General features: G+C 41.0%; 1 protein-coding gene across 5 annotated transcripts in view; it reads right to left on the bottom strand.

The window, feature by feature from the left end:
* The window catches only part of SASH1 (SAM and SH3 domain containing 1), a gene marked incomplete at its 3' end in the record, with an annotated part of 506,774 nt that overhangs the window by 46,039 nt on the left and 434,392 nt on the right, over positions 1 to 26,343 (bottom strand). For all 5 annotated transcript variants that reach the window (XM_081854312.1, XM_081854314.1, XM_081854315.1 and 2 more), the window contains exons 3-8: positions 20,798 to 20,848; positions 20,624 to 20,673; positions 5,813 to 5,853; positions 2,969 to 3,055; positions 1,257 to 1,369; positions 337 to 438 (exon numbers count right to left, since the gene is read on the bottom strand). In XM_081854312.1, the coding sequence (XP_081710438.1) occupies positions 337 to 438; positions 1,257 to 1,369; positions 2,969 to 3,055; positions 5,813 to 5,853; positions 20,624 to 20,673; positions 20,798 to 20,848 (444 nt within the window). The remainder of the gene's footprint in view (positions 1 to 336; positions 439 to 1,256; positions 1,370 to 2,968; positions 3,056 to 5,812; positions 5,854 to 20,623; positions 20,674 to 20,797; positions 20,849 to 26,343) is intronic.

Raw genomic sequence — 26,343 nt, 5'->3', positions numbered from 1 at the left:
CCCACAAAACCACAACCTATGTACAAGCGCAGATACACACAACCGGCTGAGAGGCAATATGTGCAAACTTTTGGTTAAAAAAGGTGTTGTGTGAAGAGAATCTGCAACTCATGCAGAACACAGACTGTGCTGAACAAAGGCTAAAAGAATACCAGCACTATATCCAACATCCATGAGATTCAACTGAAGAGAGTTGAAACTTTTAAAAAAGTTTTCAATGAGGAATGGGACCATCATGCCTGAGGTGAACATTCTCCATGCTTCTTGCTTCCCTTTCAACTGCCTTATGTCAATGTAAACAATATATGCAACTGCATTGTAGAGACTGATACTCACATTACAATTGGAGGAACCGTCAAAAGATGGGTAAGGACTATCAGGCCATTCAGCAGAGTCCATGCTACCTGACTGCCGATGTTGGGCCTCATATTCCTTAAGCTGAAATGAAAATAAGACCAAAGGTTTTCTACCTTGCTAAAGCATGTGGTTTAACCTATTCCATTTTCTCAACCCCCTCCCCCCATTATTCTGCTTTCTGGTTTGCTCATATTATCACATATTGTTGTGATAATACAGATAGATAGATAGATAGATAGATAGAAGCTCTGGAAAGTTCAGAAAAAAACCCAGACACAAATACATACTACTCAGCTCTGTTATATTTAAATATGTTGTTTAGTACAGTACTCTAGTGACAAAAGCGAGAAATCAGCCCTCTGAAGGTTAATAGAGAGTAAGTTATGTGTGAACTGGATTGTTAGCTTCAAAGCATAGTCTCATTAAGTCTTAACTGCAGAGTCGACAATCTTATCAGTGTGTGGCTGAGCTTTAATGCTTAGTTAAGCTATAATGCAATTCACTTACTCACCCATATATGCATACGCTTACCACATGATTGTTCAGGTTAGCACCATACAATGGAACTGTGATTCTCAAACCTTTTAAAACCACTTACGGTACAATCCTATAACCAGTTATCTCAGAGTAAGCCCAGTGAACTTAATGGGGCTTACACCTGAGTAGAAATGTATAGGATCGTGCTGTTATTCACAGAACTGCTTTCATACGGAATCTTTGGGCCTGGTCAGACAGGATGCTAATGTATAAGCAACCCCTGCTTCTATCCCAATCCACAAAGTCACCTAGCATTGTTCTCAGAAATTATGGCAACCTATTTACAAGGTTCTAGTGTTTCACTGATATAACTGACATATCAAGGAATAATAAGGCTGAATAGTATGTATTTCATCACATACCCTTGCAAGCGCTTCCTCAATAGTAATCATCTTCTCCTTAACCATCATCATTAGTTGGATCCGCTCCTCGTCACTCATTGTGATCTCACTTGCCACATAACCAACATCCTCCCCTGAAGACACAAAGGAAGAATAAAGATCTTTAGAAACAAAGCAAAATGGTGGGGGGGAGAGAGAGAGAGATAAAGTGTACCAAATCATGATCTTCCCAGGCTACTGACCTCAGAAATCTGGTTCCTATGTTAGTCAAGCTATTTGGGCTACTTAACTCCCTCCTTCAAAATTCTGAGATACATGGCAACATTTTTATTTGGGTTTGTGAAATATGTTGATCTTAACACTGTCAGAGACCAAGGACAGCAGCCATGCCAGGAGAGCCGTTGCCAGTTTTACCCCACAGCTTGATGACAGGAGCAATGCTAAAATATTCCTCTCTAGTGACCTATTTTGCTTCCTCAAATCAATAGAGCTTAGAAAGAAGGCATGTCCTAGAATATATTTATTATACTTGGAAATCATTACAGACAATGACAGAGCAGCAAAGGAAATGCTAATCCAAAGCCTGGTATGTTGGGTCAAGAGATTTTCTGCATTGCAAACCGATTCCTACCATCCTTTGTACAAATCTGCCATATTTTCAACCTATCATTTATCATCTTAGGAAACATTTTTCTTTGAAGGGGTAATATAACAAATACGGATGGAATAAGATGGTATTTGTCCTATATTTTATGCTTAGGGTGCAGAATGACTGGACTTTGATGGTGCTGTTTTAAACTGTGGTTTCATTCATTTATTTAAAAGCATTTATAATCTACTTAATATTTTAAAATATTTAAGTGATATTTTAATGATTGCATAATGTATTTTTGTGAGTACAACTGTACAAGGGGGTGACTGAGCAGCTTTGAATCTATCAGGTCCATGATTAGCTCTGCTCCACCCTCAACCTGCCCAATTTTGGGGTCCTATACTTGCTGTTTCTGGTAGGAACACCACCCGAGAAGCTTCTCAACTAATGTACCTTCAGAAGAGCCTGGCAGACTTTGGCAGATGGACAACTCTTATACTGAACCAGTCCAGTAGCACAAATTGGGATTAAGAGTATGCTGTGAAATGTGGAATATCTGACAGGCGCGCAGCCTTCCCGCCGCTCCCCGGGGCTGACTCCTGACTTGCTCTTTGGGGAAAGCCAGCCCCAAAGAGCAGGTTGGGGAGCAGCGGAAAGGCTGCTCCCCGAGCTTCTGGGGCTGGCGGTGGGGAAAGCCGAGCTTCCCTCACCGTCAGCCCCGGGGAGCAGTGGGAAGGCTGTGGGTGCGCGCGCGCGCACACGCACACACGAGAAGTTGATGATAGGAGGAGGCTGCTTTTGCATTCCTTAATGAATAAAGTTTTGCTCTAAGAACAGAGCAATCACACTATGAAACAGCTTCATCTATTGCTGAACTTTAGTTTGGTATGGAATAGTTCTCAGAGATAAAGCAGCTTCTGTTAAATTGGACAGGGTCTGACAGGCAGCAGTATATAACCTGCCTTTCTAACCTAGTGGAATTAATTGAAAAAAAGAGTACTGTCAAAAAATTAAGACTACCCTTGTTAAATTATTGCAGTTTAGTATGTAAATCCTGCTGAAGGCCCAATTCACTATATAAACTATTCTCAGAACTAAATGTAACAAATATTAAAACACAGCAATGCTAAAAAAGCTGTACCTTTTGAAGACTGCCTCATTAGTCCCTTCTGATTCTTTCTGAAGTTTTGCCAGAAATACCTATTCTTCTTTTTCCAATCTGCTTTACCTAAAGGGGAACACAATATACATTAGAGGTTTAAATATGTATACATTTTCAAAGGAAACCCATTCCCTCATCCTGTTTCAGTTATTTTTGGGCGTGTTTTTAAATTTTAATTCATACTTGGAAAGAATGCCATAAATAGCTGTCACAAGCAATCATTATGTAGGAAAAGGAAGGCTGTAGACCATTTGCAACAAGCAACCAAAAAATACTATGCTAGGTTAAAATGAACACAAATTTTCATCGTTCCCTCGACTGACTTCAGGTCCAGTGTTGGACCATTTCGATCGGGTACTCCCTACTGATGTGGATAGATTCCTCCAAGTTGGTAGACCCACCACCTGTCTCCTCGATCCGTGCCCGTCTTGGCTGATTAGGGAGTGTCCAGATGTTGTGCGGACCCCCCTGGTTGAAATTATCAATTTGTCCCTTGACACGGGGACATTCCTAGGGGAACTGAAGGAAGCAGTGGTGTGTCCACTCTTAAAGAAAACTTCATTAGATCCCTTAGACCTATCCAATTACCGCCCAGTTTCAAATCTTCCATACCTGGGTAAGGTAATTGAGAGAGCGGTTGCTGAACAGCTTGGTAGGTTTCTGGAGGAAACATCGGCATTAGATCCATTTCAGTCCGGTTTCCGTCCTGGTTTTGGGACGGAGACGGCTCTGGTTGCCCTAACAGATGATCTCCGTAGACAACTGGATCGAGGCGGGTCAGGACTGCTGATCCTTTTAGATTTGTCAGCAGCCTTTGACATGGTCGATCATGATCTTCTGGACCACCGCCTCGCAGACGTGGGGATACAGGGCTTAGCCCGTAACTGGTTGTGCTCTTTTATCTCTGGTCGGGGACAGAGGGTGGCACTAGGGAGGGAAATGTCATCGCGCCACTCCTTGGTATGTGGAGTGCCGCAGGGCGCAATTCTCTCCCCAATGCTTTTTAACATCTTTATGCGCCCCCTTGCCCAGATTATCCGGAGCTTTGGGCTGGGCTGTCACCAATATGCTGATGACACTCAGCTCTATCTGCTGATGGATGGCCACACCGACTCGACCCTGAACACACTGACCAGATGCTTGGAAGCTGTGGCTGGATGGTTTCGTGGGAGCCGATTGAAACTAAATCCTTCGAAGACAGAGGTCCTATGGCTAGGTCGGGATGGCATGGGGATGAGGGACCAACTTCCTTCTCTTGCGGGGGCCCAATTAGTGCCATTGCCTTCCGTTAAGAGTTTGGGTGTAATCCTTGACGCCTCCCTTTCCATGGAGGCGCAGGTTACAGCAACAGCCAAGGCGACATTTTTCCACCTTCGCTGCATCAAGCAGTTGGTCCCTTACCTTTCCCGCCCTGACTTGGCCACAGTGATCCATGCGACGGTCATCTCCAGGCTTGACTACTGTAATTCGCTCTATGCGGGGCTGCCCTTGAAGCTGTCCCAGAAACTCCAGCGGGTACAGAATGCTGCAGCGAGGCTCCTCACGGGGTCTCTGCCATGGGAGCATATTCACCCAGTGCTTTTCAAGCTGCACTGGCTCCCGGTGGAGTACAGGGTCAGATTTAAGGTGCTGCTTTTGACCTTTAAAGCCCTTCACGGCCTGGGACCCTCGTACCTACGGGACCGCCTCTCCCGGTATGCCCCACGGAGAGCCTCAAGGTCCATAAATAGCAACACCCTAGTGGTCCCAGGCCCTAAGGAAGTTAGATTGGCTTCAACCAGAGCCAGGGCCTTTTCAACTCTGGCTCCGGCCTGGTGGAACGCTCTGCCTCATGAGACCAGGGCCCTGCAGGATCTGATTTCTTTCCGCAGGGCCTGTAAGACAGAGTTGTTCCGCCTGGCCTTTGGCTTGGAGCCAATTTGATTCCCTCCCTCCCTCTCTCTCTCTCTTTTTTTTCTTTTCTTTTCCTTCTCCTCCTGTGATGAGGCTACATTTTAATATTTTAATGTTCCATTATTTTAATGTTGTATTTTATTTTTGTTTTTAAGTTGTAATCTTTCTTCTTGTTTTTATTATTGTTTGTAAGCCGCTCTGAGCCCGGCCTTGGCTGGGGAAAGCGGGGTATAAATAAATTATTATTATTATTATTATTATTATTATTATTATTATTATTATTATTAATGTTCATTTTAACTAACAATATAGATCATACTGAACTTTTATTTTTAGTTCACCTAAAAAACCTTCAAAGTTAAAAGCTACCTAAAAGTTAATATGAAAATGCAATTTCAATTTGTTTGTGTAATCTAAAAGTGGTGCATGACCATTAGTCATATTTCTACATCAAGCAGGCTTCCTAGTTATTTTATTTTGCACTTGAGTGCAAAAATGAGATCTATAAATAAATGATAAATAACAGCTATCCCTATTTTAAGCAAACACTGAGATGCAAGTGAATTAAATAAATTGTACCAGAAGATTCCAATACATTTGTTTTCTTTAAGGGAGGAGGAAAAGAGTGGCTGTGCTCCTCTTCTGGACAAAATGACTTCAGTGATTAACAAAAACTATCCCACGCCTCTGTCTACCTGTATAACACTTATAAAATGCATAAGGAAGTACTATTCTAAAGGAATAATCCTCAAAGATGAGAAGGAAGTTGAAAAACCTCCCCCTTTCCCCCCACAAGCAGGGAGCAAAACATGTGACATTACTGCAAGAGAGTTGAAACAGCAAGGTAGATCAACACTGCTGATGGTATGCAAAAAGCAAGGCATTGGGAAGGGGTGGAGAAAGGACCAAATAAAGGTGAAGTATACTGACCGACAGCACTTTCTTCAGAACTTGATTTATGAAGAGAGAACCTAAAACACAAAACAGAAACAGAATGATTGTGGCAAACGTCTGACGTGTCTTGGGAGTTGTCTGCAGGGCTGGCTGCCTCAAACGAAGGACCAAAATGCACCATCTGCCCCTGCCCTTCCATGTACTGACCCAACCGACAGTTGAATCTTACTTCCACACTGGCAACAGGCCAGTGTCCTCCACCACTGTACCTTGAGGGCAGAAGGCTAACTTAGGGAGCACAGGACAGGCTGTGCAGCACACAGAGCTCTGTCTTCCAACAGAGGGAAATGGGGAGGGGGGCAGCCGGGGGAGGGCAAGGACACACAGCATTTGCTGTCTGGGGCAGTCGCCTCACTCTGCCTCATCGTAGGACCAGCCCTGGTTATCAGTAAGTCAGGATCTGAAGCATCAAATGCCCCCTCCCTGCTCCTTTTCTTATGAATGCACACTGAAGCCAGCAAGAGAAACTGTATCTCAGCACCAGCCACACTTAAACAATGGCATTAGCTCAGCTCCAGCCTGAATGCTCTGAAACGAGCTTCTTGTGACTGATGCAGAAAAATATGTATGGAGAACAAGAGAGTTAAAGTTACAGGGTCAAAGGGGGAAATGTGCCAAAGAATGTCCTCTCCTCTCCCTCTCCCTCCCCAGGCTGTCAACATAGAAAATTAATACAACACTTCTACCAAGTGGTAATATATTCTATGCTGTGCATGTAACTCTGCCTTTCGACTACTGCGGCAAACTGTAGCATTCTTTAATGCAAAAAATCATCACTTTTTGTGGGCTGGCAGTTTACAATATATGAAAATAAACAGCATTAAAATTAGAAATATAAATAATGGTAATGATACTATTAATAATTACTTTCTTCAATTTAAGTTTATTATTGCTACCAAGCTTGGAGAAAAACAAGGATTTGAAGTCTCTATTCCAAAGAGAAAGATGATAGATGATAGATGATAGATAGATAGATAGATAGATAGATGATAGATAGATAGATCTTCAGAAAACAAGATGAACGTTTTACTTTGAGTGTGCTTCAGAGCTTAACTACACACTCAGAGTTTGACTTTGCAAACCCATCTGATCTGCACTTTCTAGGATTAGCAGTAGAGGGCACTGCAGTGTTTTTGATCAACAAAAGCTCTGAGAAGAAACCAAACTGTATTTTGTTTTAGACCAGTGCACACTGTAAATGATCCAAGTGATTAGAGGCCAACAGTTTATAAGCATGAAAAACATAATCATCAATTTGCAGGGACATCATGAAAGGGGAAACGATAGCATGAAGTTTAATTTTGATTCAGTAAATTCACCCAAGCAAAGGCAGTAACAGCAGTGTTTCAGATATGGCAAATCATCTTTCTTCTTCAGTCTGATTAGAAATTTAATCCGAGCCAGCCAGCCAACTGATGCAACCAAATTCCAGATCTGGGCTGCACCAGGTGCATGCTGGAAGGGGGCCATTGCTAGTTTCCTTACTGATGCGGTTTACACACGGGACAGCTTGTAAAAGGAAAATTAATGGCTTGGGTGGGTTCACAGCACTAGCAGCCAAGTGCTTGATTGTTAGGAAGGAGCTCAAACAAACAGGCACAGAAGAAAATATATAGCAGCCTTTAGATAGGCCCTTGGAGCACAAAAATATATATATTTAGGAGTGTAAGTGTGGTATATTTATAAAACTCAGGGGTTTTGTGAACATTCATGTACTTTAATTTCCTATCCGGTCCTGCAAATGTTGTTCCACATCAACAAGTTTGTGCTTTCACCCCACATCCCAGACTGCTCCTTTCTGGGGTTCTTGTACTTTTGATAATGAGAGATGCACAGACATCACCCTAGAGAATGCATCTCACCCGGCACCCCACCCCGCTCTTCAGGGTCACTATCAGTAATATAAAAACCTTAACTTCGAGCTTTTCAGGTTATGCAGGTGCATTCACAACCACATAAACAGGCTCTTAAAACAATAAAAATGGTGCCACAGACAGGAGAAACAGGAAAGGAAGGGACAGCCACAAAGCATTATGCTACTTGAACTTCACTACAGCAACTATACAACAGCTATAGGAATCTCCACTATCCTAAAAAAAAAAAAAAAAAAAAAAAAAGGTATTAGAACACTTTGCAGGAATTATACTGAATTTTTATCCCATAATACTGCAAAGTATGGAAAACAGGATACTTCTGTCACTAAAAGTGTACTATGATTTAGAATATACAACTTATATATTAATATGGGGATTCATTGCCCTTTTGATACAATGGGGGGTGGAAGTCTGGGAAAGTGCACAGAAAGCAGACAGAACAGAAGTTTGTTCAGCAGCTAGAAAATATATTTGCTTTTAACCATTTAAATTAGGGATGGAGAATCTGTAGCTCTTCAGGTGTTGTTGGTTTCCAGCTCCTATCATCCTGACCACTGCTCATGCCCTGATTTAAAGAGTTTCATGAGAGGCAGAATTTAACTGCATGTAAATTTTATGCTCAACCTTAGATGGCTTTTTTTTAAAAAAAAATGCTTAAAACCATTCTATGGAAGATAAGCCTATTAACACCCATGGCAGATAAATGGAACCTCCACGTTCAGTACATCTCTGAATACTGGTTACTGTTTAAAGTGAGAACATTTCTCATACACCATAGCAGATATATAATTATCAGATGTACTTATAACAACCTATAAGTATGTTTTTATTATAATGTCCATATTGAAGATTTGGGTGGGAGCACAGGCACCAGCTCTAAGGGACCCAGGTTCTTTCAGTCCCTCCAAGAAAATACGCCCCCCCCCCATGTTAAGGACAATCAGGGGCGGATTTCATAGGTGCCAACTCTGGTCCATTGCACTCCCCAAAAAAATTCTTCTGGGGGCAGAACCCAGACCACATGTTTTGTCACACTCAGCTTCTTGCCACACAGGAGAAAGGTAGGGGGAAGGAGCTCTGGACCAGTGTCGGAGGAGGAGGCAAACCATTGGGAGAAGGACCACTGAAACTGTGTCACCACTATGTTCAGCTCCGCCTCTGGCTCCTCTTGACGTCACGTGTGCATCACCAGCCTTTCCAATCTTCTGCTCAAGTTGGTGCTTATGGATGGGGGGAAATGATCATAGCTGCCTAAAGGCACTTAATCAGCTTGTGATAGAGGCAAGATCAGAACCAGGGACTTTTGGGTTAACAGCTCAAAGTCTTAGCTACTACAATACACCAGCTGCCTTCATTGTTTCTAAAAAGCCCACTAGTAGCTGCTAGAAAGCAAAATATGAATTTTCCTATCTAGAAGGCATGTACCAGTTGTATATTTCTCCCATTCCTTTTCACACTTGTATACAGCAATGTTTGCTGGAGAGTTAAAAAAGGACCTTTGACTTTGCATTCTATAAAGTATTTTGCCTTCAAGTCTTGCCCAAGGTGTGAATGATTAATTATTACTTTCCTTAAATATGTGGGATGAAGAACTTATGGCATTTGAAAATGGCCTTATTGTTTGATTTGACAATTATGCTGCTCTGACTGTGTTGAACCTGCAGCTTCTCTATGAACACACACCAGACATAATTTGTGTTCTTCCATTCATGGACTGACAACTCGCTCTGAAACTTAATGATGCAGTGACACTTGGCAGAAGTTTCAGCACTGCATGTCTGAAAAGCAGCCAAATGCCATTACTCCATGGCTTTGGCCCTTTGGTTTTGCTATGCTCTGATGTACAGCTTCATTAGCAGACTTCCCAATGAAATGCACTCCGACGCACATAGTAAAAGGGCTCTACAGATACTGACTCATGTAAGGAAGAAAGACATAGAATAGATGGCCAATTACAGACCACGATAAGGAGATCTGCTTACTACCAGGTCCTAGTTCTGGTGTGAAATTAAATCCATTAAAAATGTTCATAACTTTAGCTCATGCTTTAATGTCAACATTATTTCTAGGTCCATGCCCCAAAACTTGATAAGTGAAAGAGATGTTGAAAGAAAGATGCAGCAGGTTCCTTGGAAATGGCAAACATATGACCTGGGATACAACCAGATTGTTTTTTGCAAAGCTTCACTTTTAGACCACAGAGTACACTCCAGCAAAGCTGGTCTTGTCTAGTTATGGTCCAACAAATGGTCAAACTGAATGAGAAAATAGAATGGATGTTAGTCAACAGTTCTGGTGCATAAGCGCCGAGAATGTGGAACACTCCAGTATGAACAATTTTACAGGTAAATAATTTTCATCTACCTACCTACCCATGCATCCTTCCTTTCCATCCCTATTCTTCTGGATACTCCTATGTGACTTTTTGGGTTGCTTTCTTCTTATTTTTTGGCAAATAAGAAGAAAAAAGAATACTGTTTTGATAGCAGGCCCAAAATGATCCTCCATTGGGTTGCGGTGGTGGATGCCACACATCTCACTGCTATGGTGACCCATTTCCAATCTTCATAACTTCCTTTTCAAAAGTCTGGTGATCCTGGCAGTGGGGTGCACTCTACAGACTGAGTGCATTGCACACAGATAAAAGGGAAAGCTACTTTCGGTGTAAACACTATTTTCTGGCTCTCCTTTCAGTGAGTTAGTAAAGCTTTAACTTCATCAGACCTGTCTTCCTTCTAGTCTGTGTCAGGCATCTGTGGGGTTTATTTTGCATACACAGTGGCTGACTTTATAAGGCACGGAGTCCATTTGTGACCTGAAATATAAAATAGCCTTGTGCTTCTGCAATATGCAGAACAGTAAATGGAAACAAACACCACCATGTGTGCTGCTTTTATGAACATGCTGTTTAGATCGGAAAGGTCATTGGTTTTTTCCCCCAGCAACAGAAAGAGAAACTGAGAATAAGATTATCCTGATTGGTTTTTATTTTGCTATTAAGAATCATAAATACAGATGTGCTCTAAAATATACCCAGATCTCATTTATTGAATGCAAATAGCACAGGTGCATAATGTGGTCCTAAAAATTAGACAGCTACTAAAAACCGCCCATAAAATTATACTCTCTTCTCCCTTCCCAGCATCTATTTACAAACCAAATGGAACAGATAGCCTGGTATAAAGTTATTGCTTATATTTGGAGCACAAAATGCACCAATACAAAAGCCTTTTGCTTGCTTCCTTTGAAGGTGGTTTGTTTATCTGCCTGCTTTACACAATGCCCAGTGACTAAACTACTGTGAAAACTGACACCTTTATGAGAGGAGCTGACTGACTTCAAGATAATTTATTTAAGGGGGGATGACACTGTGAGGAAAATGGGTCTTTAGTCCAATAAAGATTTGCATGGACCTGAAGGGAAATGCGAGTCTGAGGGGCTCTGACCCTGCTAGCATCAGTGTGAGAAACATGGAAAGCAGAGAGGTTCCATTTAATTATCTTGTCATTAGGTCTCCATAGCAATGGCTCTTTCAGCAGGTCAAAACTTTCTCAGCAGTTACAAACATGGCACTGCCTTTGTTTTGTTTTGTTCCCCCCTATGTAGGCAACAGAGAGGTAGCCATATTGATTGTGCTTACTTTACAGTGGAAGCAGGTCCCATCAGTTCACAGCATCCTTGATCATGAGTAAGATCACAGAACCTGGCTTCTAGTATGGTATCTATATTGCATCTATAAGTCCCAATCCAAAACAGAAACCATAGGGAAAAACCCCTTCACTGGCATGACAATCGGCAGGAAAAGAACAGGATTTTTCTTTGTCTCCTTCAAGCCATGTATGAAAAGTTGGAAGAGCCATGTATGAAAAGTTGGAAGAGCAACAACTAGGGAGGCCTTATAGGAATTGACCAAATACTGAAGAAAAACTAGGTCCAAAGCAGATATCAGGCACACCAATAGAGGAAGATCAATATGTTCTATCATTCTTTTTTTTTTTTTAATAATATTTTTATTAAGTTTATGAAATACAGAAAAAAGAATAAAAGACAGATATAGAAAATAAAATAGAGAAGTTACAAATTTCCATAATCCTTTTTCTCAGCAAATCCAATGGACTTCCCCGCATCTTCCTAACCCTGCGTTCTCTGTGATACAAAACATCAGCAATTTGTTAACTTATTTCAAAACTTCTTGTATCTTTCATTTTATCATGTTATCTAATTTCCAAAGTATTATAACCGACATCTTATACGTTTTAGCTTAAACATAATAAAGTTATTTCATTATTCCACCTCTGACTTCTTGTACCTTACTTTCCATTTCATTAATTTACAATTTGACTGTCTCGTCCTGTGTATTCCATTTAAGCAGCAAGTTATACATTCTCGAAAGTAGTTTATTTTTTGGCTCTAACAGTTCTGTCTCTAATTTCGATTTTTCCACCTGGAATCCAACCTTTTTATCCACTTTAAAAACCTCCTGAATTTGAGCATAGTGCAACCAATCTCGCACCTTGTTTTTTAATTTTTCCAAGCTCAGCAACCTCCAATTGTCTCCAATTTTTTCAATTATTTCCCAATATTTAGGCCAGTAGGCTTCCATGTTAGGTCTCTTACGTGCCTTGGCCTCCACCGGTGAGAGCCACCTCAGAGTCTTACTCTCCAATAAGTCCTTATATTTTGTCCTGACCATCAAAATTGCTCTTCTGACAATATGGTTTTTAAACAATTTGTGAACTTTAACCTTGTCATACCACAAATATGCATGCCACCCAAAAGCATTATCAAACCCTTCCAGATCTAGGACATCAGTGTTTTCCAATAAGATCCAATCTTTCAACCAGCAGAAGGCTGCAGATTGATAATATAACCTCAAGTCTGGCAGGGCAAATCCCCCTCTTTCTTTCGCGTCAGTTAGTATTTTAAACTTTATTCGGGGCTTTTTGCCCTGCCAAACAAACTTAGAAATATCCTTCTGCCACTTTCCAAAACATTCCACTTTGTCCACGATCTGTAGGGCCTGGAACAGAAATAATATTTTCGGCAATACATTCATCTTTATAGCTGCTATTCGGCCCAACAAGGAAAGTTTCAATCTTGACCATATTTCCAAATCTCTTTTGATTTCTGACCAACATTTCTCATAATTATCTTTAAACAAATTCAAATTTTTGGAGGTCAGATACACCCCTAGGTATTTTACTTTTTTAACCACATTTAATTCTGTTTCTTTCAGGAACTCATCTGTTTCTGTAGTTGTCAATTTTTTTGCTAAAACCTTAGTTTTTTGCTTATTCAGCTTAAATCCCGCCACCCGACCAAAGTCAGAAATTAATTCTAGCACTCTTTTAGTATTAGAGACTGGCAATATGTTCTATCATTCTTGAGTTGAGTGGAGGTTCGACAAAGATCTCCATCTCTCATTCAGGTTCAGAAAGATATCCTGGAAGCTCTGGGCCTTACAAAAGAAATTGTCCCAAGAGACTGTGTTGAGAAAATTGGGCTGAAGTTGAATAAAAGGAAGCAGTTTACAACCCACTTCGTAATTCCAAACATCCTCCATTACCATCTCACCTCCAAGAACTGCTTTATGAGAACCAAAACTGAGATAATCTCCCAAAGGAACTCGCATACCTCAGAAAGTATTTGTAGCAAAGCTGAGCCCACTCTGAGAAGATAAATCTGAAGCACCAATAGAAAGATGAGCAGTGGGAAATATCACCCACAGTTGCACCTGAAGGCCTTCTATTCTCCCATCACTGAGGGGGCTGCTGGCAATCCATGGCAATTCTCTATGCTCAGACTGGGCAAGTACTGTATGACTCAGAGAACAGGAAGACAATAAGTGCTTTTTGCCCATACTTCTGTTCCACCTCTGGCAGAATTACGTGCCACCACTTACACGGGACACTGAGAGAGAACTACACTAATGTGAAGAGTGCAGTAACATCTAGATCTAGTTACTCACACCTGGAACTGCTGCATTTTCCCCTCTTTCTGTAAAACCTTTGGTTCTTGAGGCACCAGGTGCCTGACCCAGGCAAGGATCTCTAGGTGGAGCCATGCACTCTCCACCAGAGCTCAAGAGCTGATAGAGGCTTGAGGCCTGGGTTTGGGAGGTTACTCACTTCTGCCCTCTGTCCCTCCAGTGATGATGGGCAATGTATCCAATGACTGGCAGAGTTAATTGTGGTTTGCATGAGAGCAGAGTCTGGACTGCGTCGACCCATTCTAGTGACAGAACTAGTACTGCCTGACCCTGTTCAGTCTCCCTGCTTGAAATCAAAGGGCAGAGCACCACTTTGGAATTTTCTTGGCCAGCTGAGACCTACCTCCAGATTACGGAGGTGAGCTTCTTTTTGGCAAAGGTTGCCAGAAGGACAGAGATGAAAAAGGAGGGGTAAAACCTCAGCAGCCTTCTTGCTCCAAAACATCTAGAAATGGCTAGGTTGGGGAACACTGAACTATCTGTTAATAAATGAAGATCACCAGGAAGCGTGTAAAAAAGAGAGGCCAGTAAACAGTAGATTCTAAAGCTGAGGGAGGCACACACAAAAGCAGATTTCATGTCTGAAAATATACAGGCAGAAAGACCGGCTTGGCACAAGGTACACAGCCCATCACCATCTACAAATGTGTTTGGGTCATGACAAACAGCATTAACTCGCAGCAACAAGCTCTAAATTCTTCTGAAAGGAGGCTTTCGTTTCTCTGAGAACAATTGCCAGGAAACATTCCTTCAGCTGCTCAGAGGCACATTGGTCTGGCTTGTCACATGTCACAAGCACTGTTTGGCTGGTTTCTCACTCCCATTGTGAATGTTATTGTGGGAGTTTCCTGCCCTACTTCTCTCAGGGAAATTATTTGCAAGCAGCATGAATAATTTGGCCACCAATGAAATTTAGCTTCAAACATAACACTCCATCTCTTCTCCCCCCCCCCAAAACACCATTTTGCTTTGGAACAAGTTTAACTAAGACTGAGGGAGACTGCTCTCCCCTCCCCTCTTTAATCTAGTTTATAGCGGTTAACAAAGCCAAGAGGAAGCATTCATTCTCTAGATTAAAAGCCAAGTCTCATACCAGAGTTTTCCTTTTTCCTTGCTTTGGCCTTTGCCCTTTCTTTGCTTTGCAGTTCTCATCACTGTCGTTATTCTGGCTTATTACAGATGAGCTCATAGTAAAATGTCATAGTTAATTTGGTTGCTGTGACAATCTGCTAGAATCAAACATGACAGTACTTAAACCACTCAACTGATAATATCACCCAGAGTACTGATTCAGCATCCTTCTAGATTAGGACTGCAGTCTGGACATTAACCACAATAAGATCAACAGTCTTATCTTTAGAATTCTGGGAAGTCCATTGTTTAAATCAGGTGACCTGTGCACATGAGTATTGATAGAGAAACTGCATATAAATGTAAGAATGATTTGGAGATCTATACTGGGACCAGTGTTAGAAACAGAGATATGAAAGCTAGGAGCTAAATGGCACTTTAAACCTAGGTTATGGGTTCTGCAATGAAGTGTTTAGGTCCACTTTTTAAATAACAAGAATATAAAGCTGAAAATGAATTAACTGCAGCTAAAATCTTATATTCGTTTTTCACATGGTCTAATCCTCATCTGAAGACTGCAAAAATCAAAGCTATACTTCCCTGGCCCATCCCCTTTAATATTCTTATGAGGGTCCCTTCTCCAGTCCTCAGAGAGTGGCTGGAAGTGGGGAGGCAGAAAAAGGTTCTCCTTTCGTTCCTGCAGTGGCAGTTTTAATCTAAAAACTTAGGTGCAGTACTGCTCTCAGAGCTCAGAAACTGCTTGTATTAATGAAATTCCCTGTCACAAAATGCACCTAGAACAATGGGAGTTTTGAACACTGACTGGGACCCATAGAAATTTGGCTGAGGATAGGAAATGCTTCTGTACATATACACAGGGCTTGCTAATTTTCCTTTCAAACTTCCTCCTGCTGCATAGAATGTTGGAGAGTAATGAAAGGGGCAGCTTTTTGAAGTGAAAAGATCTGATGCGGTATCATGGGTGGGGGAACAAAAAATGACCAGGTGTACATATGTGGCAACCCCACATTGCCCCATTGGATTAGATCTCAAGTTGCAGTACTGCTTTGGAGTTTGTTAAAATTGCATCAAAGACAATAAACTTTTAAAAACTATGTGAATTATTCCTTTACAAAGGGAAGCATATAGCCTGCTTGCTGAGACTCACAGTCATTTAAATTGGCAAGCATATCAACTCTGCTGTACTGACTCCTTCGTTAACAACATTGGAGCTAATACAAGAACCAAATTAGTTGCAGACTCAAATCATAACAACATCAAACTCCTCCCTCTGGCTAGAGATCATATCACAGGGCATGCACTCAGGCTGAGTAGTTCATCATGAGATGTACACAAGACCAGTGCACAGCATGATGATTTTACACTTTCAAAACAGCTGCAGCAGTGAGCACATCTCACAGCTGATGAAGACACAGAAGCTCCCATGGTCTGAAATGCAAAGCTGCTCAAAAATGTCCCACTGTTCAGAGTGCACAGAGACCATTCATAACCATGCCACTCTGCAACATCCCACAAGGGACAAATCGGTCAAAATTATCCCTGGACTATGGCGTAAAGTGTCTCTAATAAATTTATAATAAATTCAGCAGAAAGGCCTTTGGTGTATCTTGATAGAGAAGGAAACACGGGTGTCAAAGTTCAGTTTGAAATTATATCACAAAACTTCCCTGGTTTAACTGTTTTTGTTACACTGACAAAGAGTTGGGTTCAGAGAGTGATTAAACACCCAGTGTATGCTGTGCAAATTCACATTCTGGTGACAGTTGTCTTTTAAGTTAACTAAATGGGTCTCCTGAATGCCCCAAGAAGATCAAAAGAAAACAATTGCTTTGGCTTCCCTATTCTGCTTGTAATACCTTCAGTTTTAGAGGCTGCGGGAGGTAGCCTGCTTAGATCGGTTTATTTCGAATCAAACCAAAATGTATTCCCAAAAGTAGGGGGGAATGCACTGTCCTCTTCCCCTGCTAAAAACAGGATGAAAGACAGGATGCAGAAGGTTTGACTTGGTTTGACCTGGATTTCCTGCCAAATACACAGTGATCACCAGATCTCTTCTCCTTTCCTTGAGTAAACAACTGCAGGAGAGCTGCTGTCACTTTCAAGATATCACAAGGGGGATCCCTTTGTAACAAAGTTACACTTATAGTTGCACGCAAAATTAATCAGTGTTCTGGGAAAGTTCTCCAATTTTCTTTCACAATGAAAAATGTACGTCCTATTAGGAATCTCACATTCATTAACAGCCATACTTACACAGAAAATACACAGAAAACAGATGCTGTTCCTTTTTATAAGGGACAGTTACTATAGCAATGGAAGCTTGCAATATATGCTACACGCTTTTCTTTATTTCTGGAGGTTCCACCGTTCGATTCAGTCTGTATGCCTATTTAGTAACATTTTACAGTAGGCAATTGAGTTTTCCCTTAGTCTAATGCCAAGTGTTATGGTAGCTTTTGTGGTATTTGCCTAGTAGAAATTGGACCAAGACCACCAACTTAGTTCTCACAGGCTTTGGACAGATGGTAACAACCCTGAACTGGGGAGAATCTTCTATTTACTTGAAGGCTGGCATGGAGAAATGCTACCTCCAAACAAAGAGCATGAGAACCTGTTTTTAAATCACAATACACAAAACTGTCCAGAGCTCTCCCCGCCTCTTTGGCAACATAACTACATACAAACATGTATGCTCACAAACACAAAGCAGGTTCAAAGAACCAACATTCCAACCAGTCTTTAAAAGGCAGCTGAAATCTTTAAAGTTCGCAAAATGAACTTGGCAATACACACCTGGGTCTCTAAATACCATTCATTGCCGATTTCCCAGTACAGTAAGCTACTTTAAAGCTACTGTGCACATACTGAACCCTTGGATCTATAGACATTCTAAAAATTGCAGTGGTGATCCAGGATTAGCTATGCTTTTGAGGAAACTCCCTTTAAAGAATTTACTATGAAAGATTCAGACCTTTAAAAGTGTGAAAATGAGTTGCATTCTTCTCACTAGTTTTACTTCAGCCTTGACAAATCTAGTGGAGCAGCTGGTAAAATATTCCGCAGCAGTGACATGCTTTTAAACATATAAAAGAACTTTTTTTTAAAAAAAAATTGCTGGCAAGAATCTTACATCATGCAGATGGCTCCTGGTGGTTGCACTTCTGCTAAAACATCATGCTGGAAATTTCACATCACTCATTACCGTGACAAGAAAAGGGTATTTATTTCTAAACAAAATCCCACACATCAGAATGGGATAAATTGCTGGCTTCCTTCAACTATGTAAGACTGCCATGCTTTAGAAGCTGGCAGTTGCATAGCCAAACCCTGCTTATATATTAGCTAGTGTATTATGACTGCTACTGCTTCTAGTTATGGTCACTAGTTATGGCTAGGGTGCACATTCAAGTCAAAGAAATGTGTTCCCCAAATATCTTGGGCCCATTGGAAAGTTAGACTAAACTACAGTGGGACGTACAAGCAAACTAGACAATGGTTGTATTTCTGTGTACTTTGACACAGAATCTATCTTAAATCATAAAACTGGAGAGTTGGAGAGGATCCCAAGGGTCATGTAATCCAGCCCTCTGCATAGAAAAGGTGTGTCGTGTTGGATTGTTAACAGCAGAAGGGCATAATACTGGTAAGAGAAACAATAGTGCAAAACCTTCCAATGAAAACTTCTTTTCCCAAGCACTTTCCCCCCTCAGTATTTTGTGTGACAATGGCTGGGGAAAAAGTGCTTGGAAGCAGAGCTACAAGCAGGAACGGGAAGGTTCAGTACCTTTCATCCACATTTCAAAATGAAACCCCCAATTACATTTTTCTAGGTGATTAAGACCGTTCTAGGTTAAACACATTAAACTATCGCCCTTAGTTCCAGTGAGGCCTTCATGGTATATCTTAGCAAATTTGTTGTTGTTGTTGTTTAGTTGTGTCCGACTCTTCGTGATCCCATGGACCAGAGCACACCAGGCACGCCAGGCAAATTAGCTATTCACTAATACTATGTTACAGTTTTTAAATAAATGATATAATCTCTTAGGGAAGGGCAGGGGTACCTCATCTGCATCATCATGCCATAGTATTCGAAATTTCAAAGGCAGCCTCACATCTTTTGTGAACCACTGCATCTAAAACAAGAATGTTAGGGATGACATTTGGAATGTAATATAAATGCTGACAACATCATATGGAGTCGCTCATGAGCACTGGCTTGCCTTGTGACTCAGTAGCTTGTAGACAATTTCTCCTCTGTCAGGAGAAACCAAAAGATTTCTAAATTTTGGTGCTAAGACTTCTCACAAGAAAGGAAAGACTTGCTCTAGTGTATACCTGAGTTTACGTGGCATGAAATGATTCACTGATTCAGCATAGACTGCAACTCACACATTTTCCGTAACTTAAACCAATATCTGCCTCTCATCCCCACTGCAGTCTGTGGACCTTTATGACCCAACACCCTTTTCCTGCTCAATTCGAAGAGTGTATAGCTGAAGTTTACAGATTTGTACAGTTACAGGTTTTTAAAATAACTTTCTCCTTAAAACTATTTCAGTAGAGTGACCTTTTAGGGGAGATTTGATTCTTACAAAATGAGATAAAAGTTCTAGTAATTACTTAGGCAATCACCTCAAAGGGGCAACTGAGGCAAAGCAGGACAGATAAGCTGTGATCTGATTTTTGCTTCCACAATCAACTTTTTTAAACCTGTGGACTAAAATTCAAATTCCTCTAAAGGGTGAGTTGCTAAAAGGAAAGAAGGGTATCATTGTGATACTTAAAATGGGAACACTACGTCTGCAAAAAAAAAAAAAAAAAAAAAAAAAAATTCAAAATGGACTCATCTCACTGTTCAACCACCAGCAAGACACACACACACACACACACACGTATTCCCTGGCCCAGAAATGGGCCCAAGGAGGACTTCAGACTAGAAATCACACCATCCCATACCCAGTTTTCTTTGGGATCCACATGATTTCCATCAATATCTAGATTATTCTACTACAACTTATATCAAGCATAGTATCAAAAGCACATTATTCATGTGTAGAAGGGCCTTAGCAGAAAACTACACAAGCATTTTCATTTGCTTTGTATAAGGAAAAGACAAGATGAGTTCAATGGCTATAGCTAGAAGAGTAAAAGAACATTCTTTTGCAAGCAGATTTTACAAGCATGTAACTGCCTGGATTGACGAGGCAATACTGCTCATCTAGGGGAATGAGGCTAGCACCAATCAATCAAACTGTCACATTTGATGAGTGCAGGTCTAAATCATGTCTCTTTTGGCCACTCAAGTTTTCTACATGGCATCAAATGCCCATAACCTCTGGTAATTTTAAAATGACTTGCTCTCTTCAGACAATATTCTACCATGCAGCTGCCTTAAGGACACTTCCTAAGGTTACAGGGGAAACTCATCTGTCTACCGACACAACAACTTCTGACATTTAAGGTATGAAACTCGGACCGGGCTGAGACTTATATATAAAACTCTAAAGCATGAATGAAAATGCCTAAGCAGGCATTTGCTTTGCTCTCTGTTTTTCCCTCCCTTCTTATTCAGACAGCGTAAAAGGAACATATCTTAATCCTGTCAAGTATTGTTATTTTAACGTATTTAAAACAACAACAATGAAGTGGCAGAATATAATATCAATTGGGAAAGGTAGGGAAAGGAAAAAGGACACTAGCAGACAGAGAAAGAAAAGTTTGGTACTAATTTTGTTTTAGTAACTTATTTTGTGGGATTATATAAAGAAAGTACTTTCATGTGAATTGGTAGTTCGTGTAAAATTTAATGAACAAGGAAAGAGCAAAACTTACTTTCTTTCTGTTTCTGGTGTTGATACCACACTGCTGAAGCCAAGGGATTCCTGTAAGAGAAGATTCATTGCTTTGAGTTGAGGCTGAACAATGGCAGGCTTTATTATCTGACTGATGCAGAATACCAAATTGAAGGCAGAAACAAAAATAGATCATTGCAGCCATTGTGCTTACTTCAATCTGGGATCGCAGCTGTAGGGATGTGGAGCTGGCATCGGGTTTCTCCTAAAACAGAAGAGATGCCCAGTTAGGGTAACATACAGGCGTAGCAGTACTAACAAGCAAAGCAGAAGCACATAGAAAAGGAGCAAAATAAAGAAACGGTGAATGCAACTAGGATGGGGAAGTTAGGAGATAAGCAAGTTGTCTCAATCTAGATGTGTTCAGGAACTGACTGGAAATCACCAGTCCAGTACAAATACATGAACTCAGATTATTATTATTTTTAAAAAACATACAAGGCAAACATGTAATCTTAGTTGAAATATCACTAAACCACCACATATCATCATTTCATTAGTACTGCCAAACTCTTTTTCTTTTTAGTGTTTCCATTATCTTTTGTTTACCTTGCAATATATTATGTGGTCACTAGATGGCTCAGTGTTCTGTACACAGTACTGTCATTGCAATGAAAGATGAAGAAGTGATGTTTGACCATATTAATCTCCTTGGTATGACAATCTGCTTTAACTCTCACTATGACACGGTCCTATTCAAGCCCTTTTGGAAGATATATTTACCAAAAGACACATAATTGGTTCCTTCTGTCTTTCTCCTGCCAACCTTCCTCTTCCTTCTACAATGTGAAGGCCCAGATAAGCAACACAAGACTAGTAACCACCATAAATTACGTACCCAGATCTGAACAGCTTCTGCACTTCCATAATAATTCCTTTCCCTCTGTCCTCTTCTACAACCTCAACACTTAATTAACTTTGCTTCTTTTCCCACTTCCTTTCAGTTCCCAGCCAGCTGCAGCTAATTCCTGTAACAATATTATCAAATGTCTATCTGGGGCCAGTTGCTGGGGGGGGGGGGGCTTTGTGACATCAGCAGCCATTCCACCAATCCTGTCCTCAGCTCAGATTTTTGTATCTTGCCTTAGGTCTAAGCAGAGAGTGGGAATTAGTTTAATAATGTCTTTTTCCTGTCTCATTAAGACACACAAGTAAGACAATTGTGCATCTACTGAAAAGGAATTACAATATGGTCAAGTTATTTTTCAGACATGATGTAGATGGGACATTTCCGATTTCCCAGCTATAATTAGGAGTGCAGGAGTGTCCTGTGGGGTTGAGTTTTCCTTTCTGCTCTTTCCTCTGCTCTTATGGGTAAATGACTCTTTCCATTCCCTTTTCAGAGCTAGCATTATGTTTTCAGATGATATAGCATTGTGTCAGCACTGATGGTAAAACTAGACATGCTTAGATTCTGACTAGAGTTTGTAACCATGGTCAGAAGCAGGCTTCAGCTAAGCATTTATATTGCTACAGACGTAACACTGCATGGTGGCAAGCTCTAAAAAAGGAGAAGAAGGAATCATGAATGAGAAGGGAGGAAGCAGCAGCAGCATATGAACCCATGGCCGGGGGGGGGGGGGGGCTCTCCTTCGCTGAACCATGGGGAAGGTATCAGGAACTTCACTGGGCCAGAGTGTAATTGTAAATGCCTTGACATAACACATCTTAGATATCTGGAAAATCGCAAGTGTCAAAATTCCTCAGACCGCATGTAGTAGCAAGTAGTTTATTCAGGCTGCTACACCATTCCACTGTGTAGAAAACTGCACTCAATTTTGCATATTGGTTAGCTTGATTTCAATTATTTTGAAGCAAGAAAGCAAAGCATCCTGTGAAACCATCTAAGGAACTTTCACTGTCTATTTTTCTGGGTTGAAACGAGGCACGTGTAAAAACTTAGCGAAGACCGGAAGTATAGCACAAAAGTAAAAGCACTAGGAAAAATAATGCTAGAGCTTCTTCGTTCTCTCCCTCTCCCCTTCTCTCCAGAGCTATTTTCCATATAAAACAAATGCACGCAGCCTCCTTTTCCTTCATTACTTTGACCAAACCAAAAGCCAAATGAGCTTTCCAGCTGGAATGGCAACCGGATCACTGCAAGGTTCTCCCCATGACAAGAAGCCCGAAACGGAAGGAAGCGACAGCGTACCTAAGGAGAAAATGGTTCATTCAGGCCAAGTTCTGCCATAGAAATGAAGAGAGAGGGAACATTTTATCCGCCACCTCACCCACAAACTGCACGCAAAGAGACAGCAGAAGCTGCTGTATATAAGAAGTAAATTTGTTCTCTGGCTTGTGAGAAGCAAATATTTGGCTTTGCTGTGTTTATTTGGTATTTAAAAGAAAAGGTTTGTGCTGTAAGTGCTTTACCCTAGATATGATCTTTGTAAATTCATGTTTTCCTTTCATCTCTTTTAAGGGATACTTTGGTTACCCAAGCTGACTATAAACGAGTAAGATTTACACTGCACAGTAGATTCCATTGTCAAAGGAAGGTGGAGAGAGTCCTCCCCCCACCTCAAATTATCCTAGGGAAAAGTACCAGCTGCATCCTGTGTTAACAAAATCCAGATTCTACTCTGTCTCTCTTTACTCTTGTTTATGCTGTGAGCAATCTCTCTCGTCTCTGCATCTAAAAAGCCACCCTGTTCCTTGGAACTTTTGAGGGAGCATAAGAAGTATCTTCAGGTAGAATTTCACACAACTAGCATTTCTTTGGCAAATATTCAAAGACATTCTGGAGGACTCGGATTCTAATTACAGCCAGTTTTGTTTATATTTTGAATCAGGGTGCTTCGGGTCTGCAGGTAAGCACCAGGCATGTATTTTGTGAACGAACATAAAACTTCACATGATGATATAAAATTAATGTATAAACAAAGGACTAGCTTCTGCCCAAAGCTTCTGAGAGCTGTCTATCTGAAGTGTAGATAATCAGACCTCTCAAATATTTTACAAATTTGGCAAAGCTTTGAAGTAAACTTTCCGTCTCAAGAGTGCAAAAAACGTGGATGTCCTAATTTCCTTCATTGCAAAAATTACAGCTAAAAGAAGCCTTGAATCTTCCCTGCTAAAAGAGATGTAAACGTTTAAACATTTATTTGATTAGCTGAAGAAACAAGCAGACAATATTCTGGCTGCTGTAAAAAAAAGTCAAATAAGTCGAACTGCATGTAATGTCTGTTTACTTATTTTATTGAGCAATATCCTTTCCTTCTGCTGCAGGAATCAACAAAGTTTCGAATTACTTTGGAGAGCATCATGCAGTATACGGATTGTATGACAACAAAGCATGTGAGCTAGCAAGCAGATCGACTTTAGCAAGCCTTAACAAGAAGCATGTAAATATATTTAATACGGGGTTATTTCTCACACTTCAAGATTTCAATTTGCATCGTAGGTTCAGGTACAACTCTGATCACTCACATTTATTAAGTACATTTAAAATTACAGCTTCAAACATATGAATTTACAGCACAATCCTAACTACATCTACTCAGAAGTAAGTCCTACTGAACTGAATAGGGACTAGGTGGGACTTAAGATTTCACCCAAAGCAATGGCAGTCAGGTTTGGCAAGATAAAGGGATAGTGTTTGCAAGTCATATAATACATACAGACATATTTTTATTTGTATGCTGCCTTTCCATGATTAATGCCATGCTCAAGGTGGCTTACAACATGAAACAATGCGTAACTACAAACATAACAAAAGTAGTCATAAACAATAAATAAAATATCAAAAAGGAACATGACCAAATTAAACAATTTCCACATGTCATAAGATCTAAAACAAAAATACAAAAAAAGAAAAAGAAAACCAGCAACAAACCCAATATCAAACTAGTGGTAGCCAACATGTTGTCTTCCAGATGTTGTTAAATCACAATTCACAAGGCCAATGGTGAGGGAGTTTTAGTTCAACAACAACTGGAGGGCACCAAGTTAGCTATGCCTGTGGCTAAGCAATAGCTTAAGCATGACATGAATAAGCCTAGGTGAGCTTCTGGCACAAACAATTCATCTTCCCTAGAGTGGCCATGAGGAGGACTCAGAAGCTTTGGGTTCTAGTTCTAAAAACCACAGTTACTCCTGTCAGCTGAACTTTGATTTGTTTGAAACAAGCCAATTTGAGGCTATGGTTTACTTTAACACGACAGCTGAGCACGGTCAGTGAGTTACCCAAGGCTAGCTTGCAAGATTCATGGTGAAATGGAGATTTGAAGGCAGCCAAACACAGCAATCTTGCCCTTAGCAGTGCTTAACCTCGCATACATGCTATCAAGAGTTCTCCATTTATATCTAATACAGAAAAATGCAGTCCTTGAAGCAATTTTTGTGTGTGCAACCTAGGGATATTAATCTAGGAAAATCTCAGTTTAAAGAATATTTATAGCTTCATAGAGCTATAGACTGTTTGAAATGTGATTGAAATAGAACAGCTCACAGAAGACAGGCTTATTGTGAAATAAACTTATGAAATGCTTGTGGACATATAAGTAAATGAATATATTTATTCCTATATATTTTTGCCTACTGCCCTCAAACTGGGTGCTTCCTTCCCTATCCCATAGGGGCTGCTGGTCAAAGGCACAGATTCCAAAGCCCAGAATCACATTAGTGCTAGTACTCTGAGATCAAAGAAAGATAATCTCAAACTATCACAAGACTATAAAGCTCCTTTTGCTCTGTCTGTCTCAGGAGACAATGGAAGGTCATACTGTTGGAGAGTTACAGCACTTGCTGTGGCTGTAGAGACCAATACAGGAGAAACATGTTTTGTAGCAGCTGGGACAGATGAAGGTGACCTGCTGTCCTGCTACAGGTGCGCCATGGCATTTCTTCTCCCTGCACTCCTCCCAGTGGTCATTCCTCCTCTAGTCATTGATGTCTCCAGGCCCTGCGGATGTCTGCAAGGGATTCCCACATGGTGGAGTTAATGTTGCCCAGACATCTTTGTAATGCAATGCTGGTTTGCCAATAGGCCTAGTGCCTGAAGCCACCTTCCACCTGCCATCTTCCATTCTGTGGACATGACCAAGCTGAAATAGACAGCACATCCTTGTTTGAAACTCTGTCCTGCCATATGATACCCAAAATCTTCCTGGTGCAGCACATGTGGAAGCAGATCTTAGTTGCCCATGACTCACTCCCATAAAGCAGCATGCTCAACATGCAAGCCTGGTAGACCGTCATCTTGGTATTGACATGAACATCACATTCTCCCATACCCTTTTGGAGAGGCGAGCCTTCTTCATAGCTGTCTTACTAATACGCTAGTCCAGCTTAGCGCTGATTGAGAGGTTGCTGGTTATAGTGGAACCCAGGTAGACAAAATTGTCTACCACTTCAAATGTGTGATCACTAATGCTGATGTGTGGGGTGCTGGCAATGTCCTGACCCAGGATGTTGGTCTTCATCAGGCTGATGGTAAGGCCGGTTTCCTTGCAGGCTTGAGCAAAACGGTTGATGAGTCCCTGCAGAGCTTCCTCAGAGTGCGCTGTCGAGGCTGCGACATCTGCAAACATCTTTTGGATAAGGACCCAACACACTTTTCTCTTGGTGCGGAAATGTGCTAGATTGAACAGGCCCCTGTCACACCTTGAATGGATGCACACACAGTCTTCAGTCAAGCTGAAGGCATAGGAGAGCAACAGGAAGAAGAACATGCCAAAGATAATTGGGGTGAGAACACAG

Source organism: Podarcis erhardii (genome assembly GCF_964252035.2).
Source record: "Podarcis erhardii genome assembly, chromosome: 3".
In the NCBI taxonomy this organism is placed as follows: Eukaryota; Metazoa; Chordata; class Lepidosauria; order Squamata; family Lacertidae; genus Podarcis; species Podarcis erhardii.
Note: the sequence above shows the minus strand (reverse complement) of the source record. Positions and strands in the feature narration are given on the sequence as shown.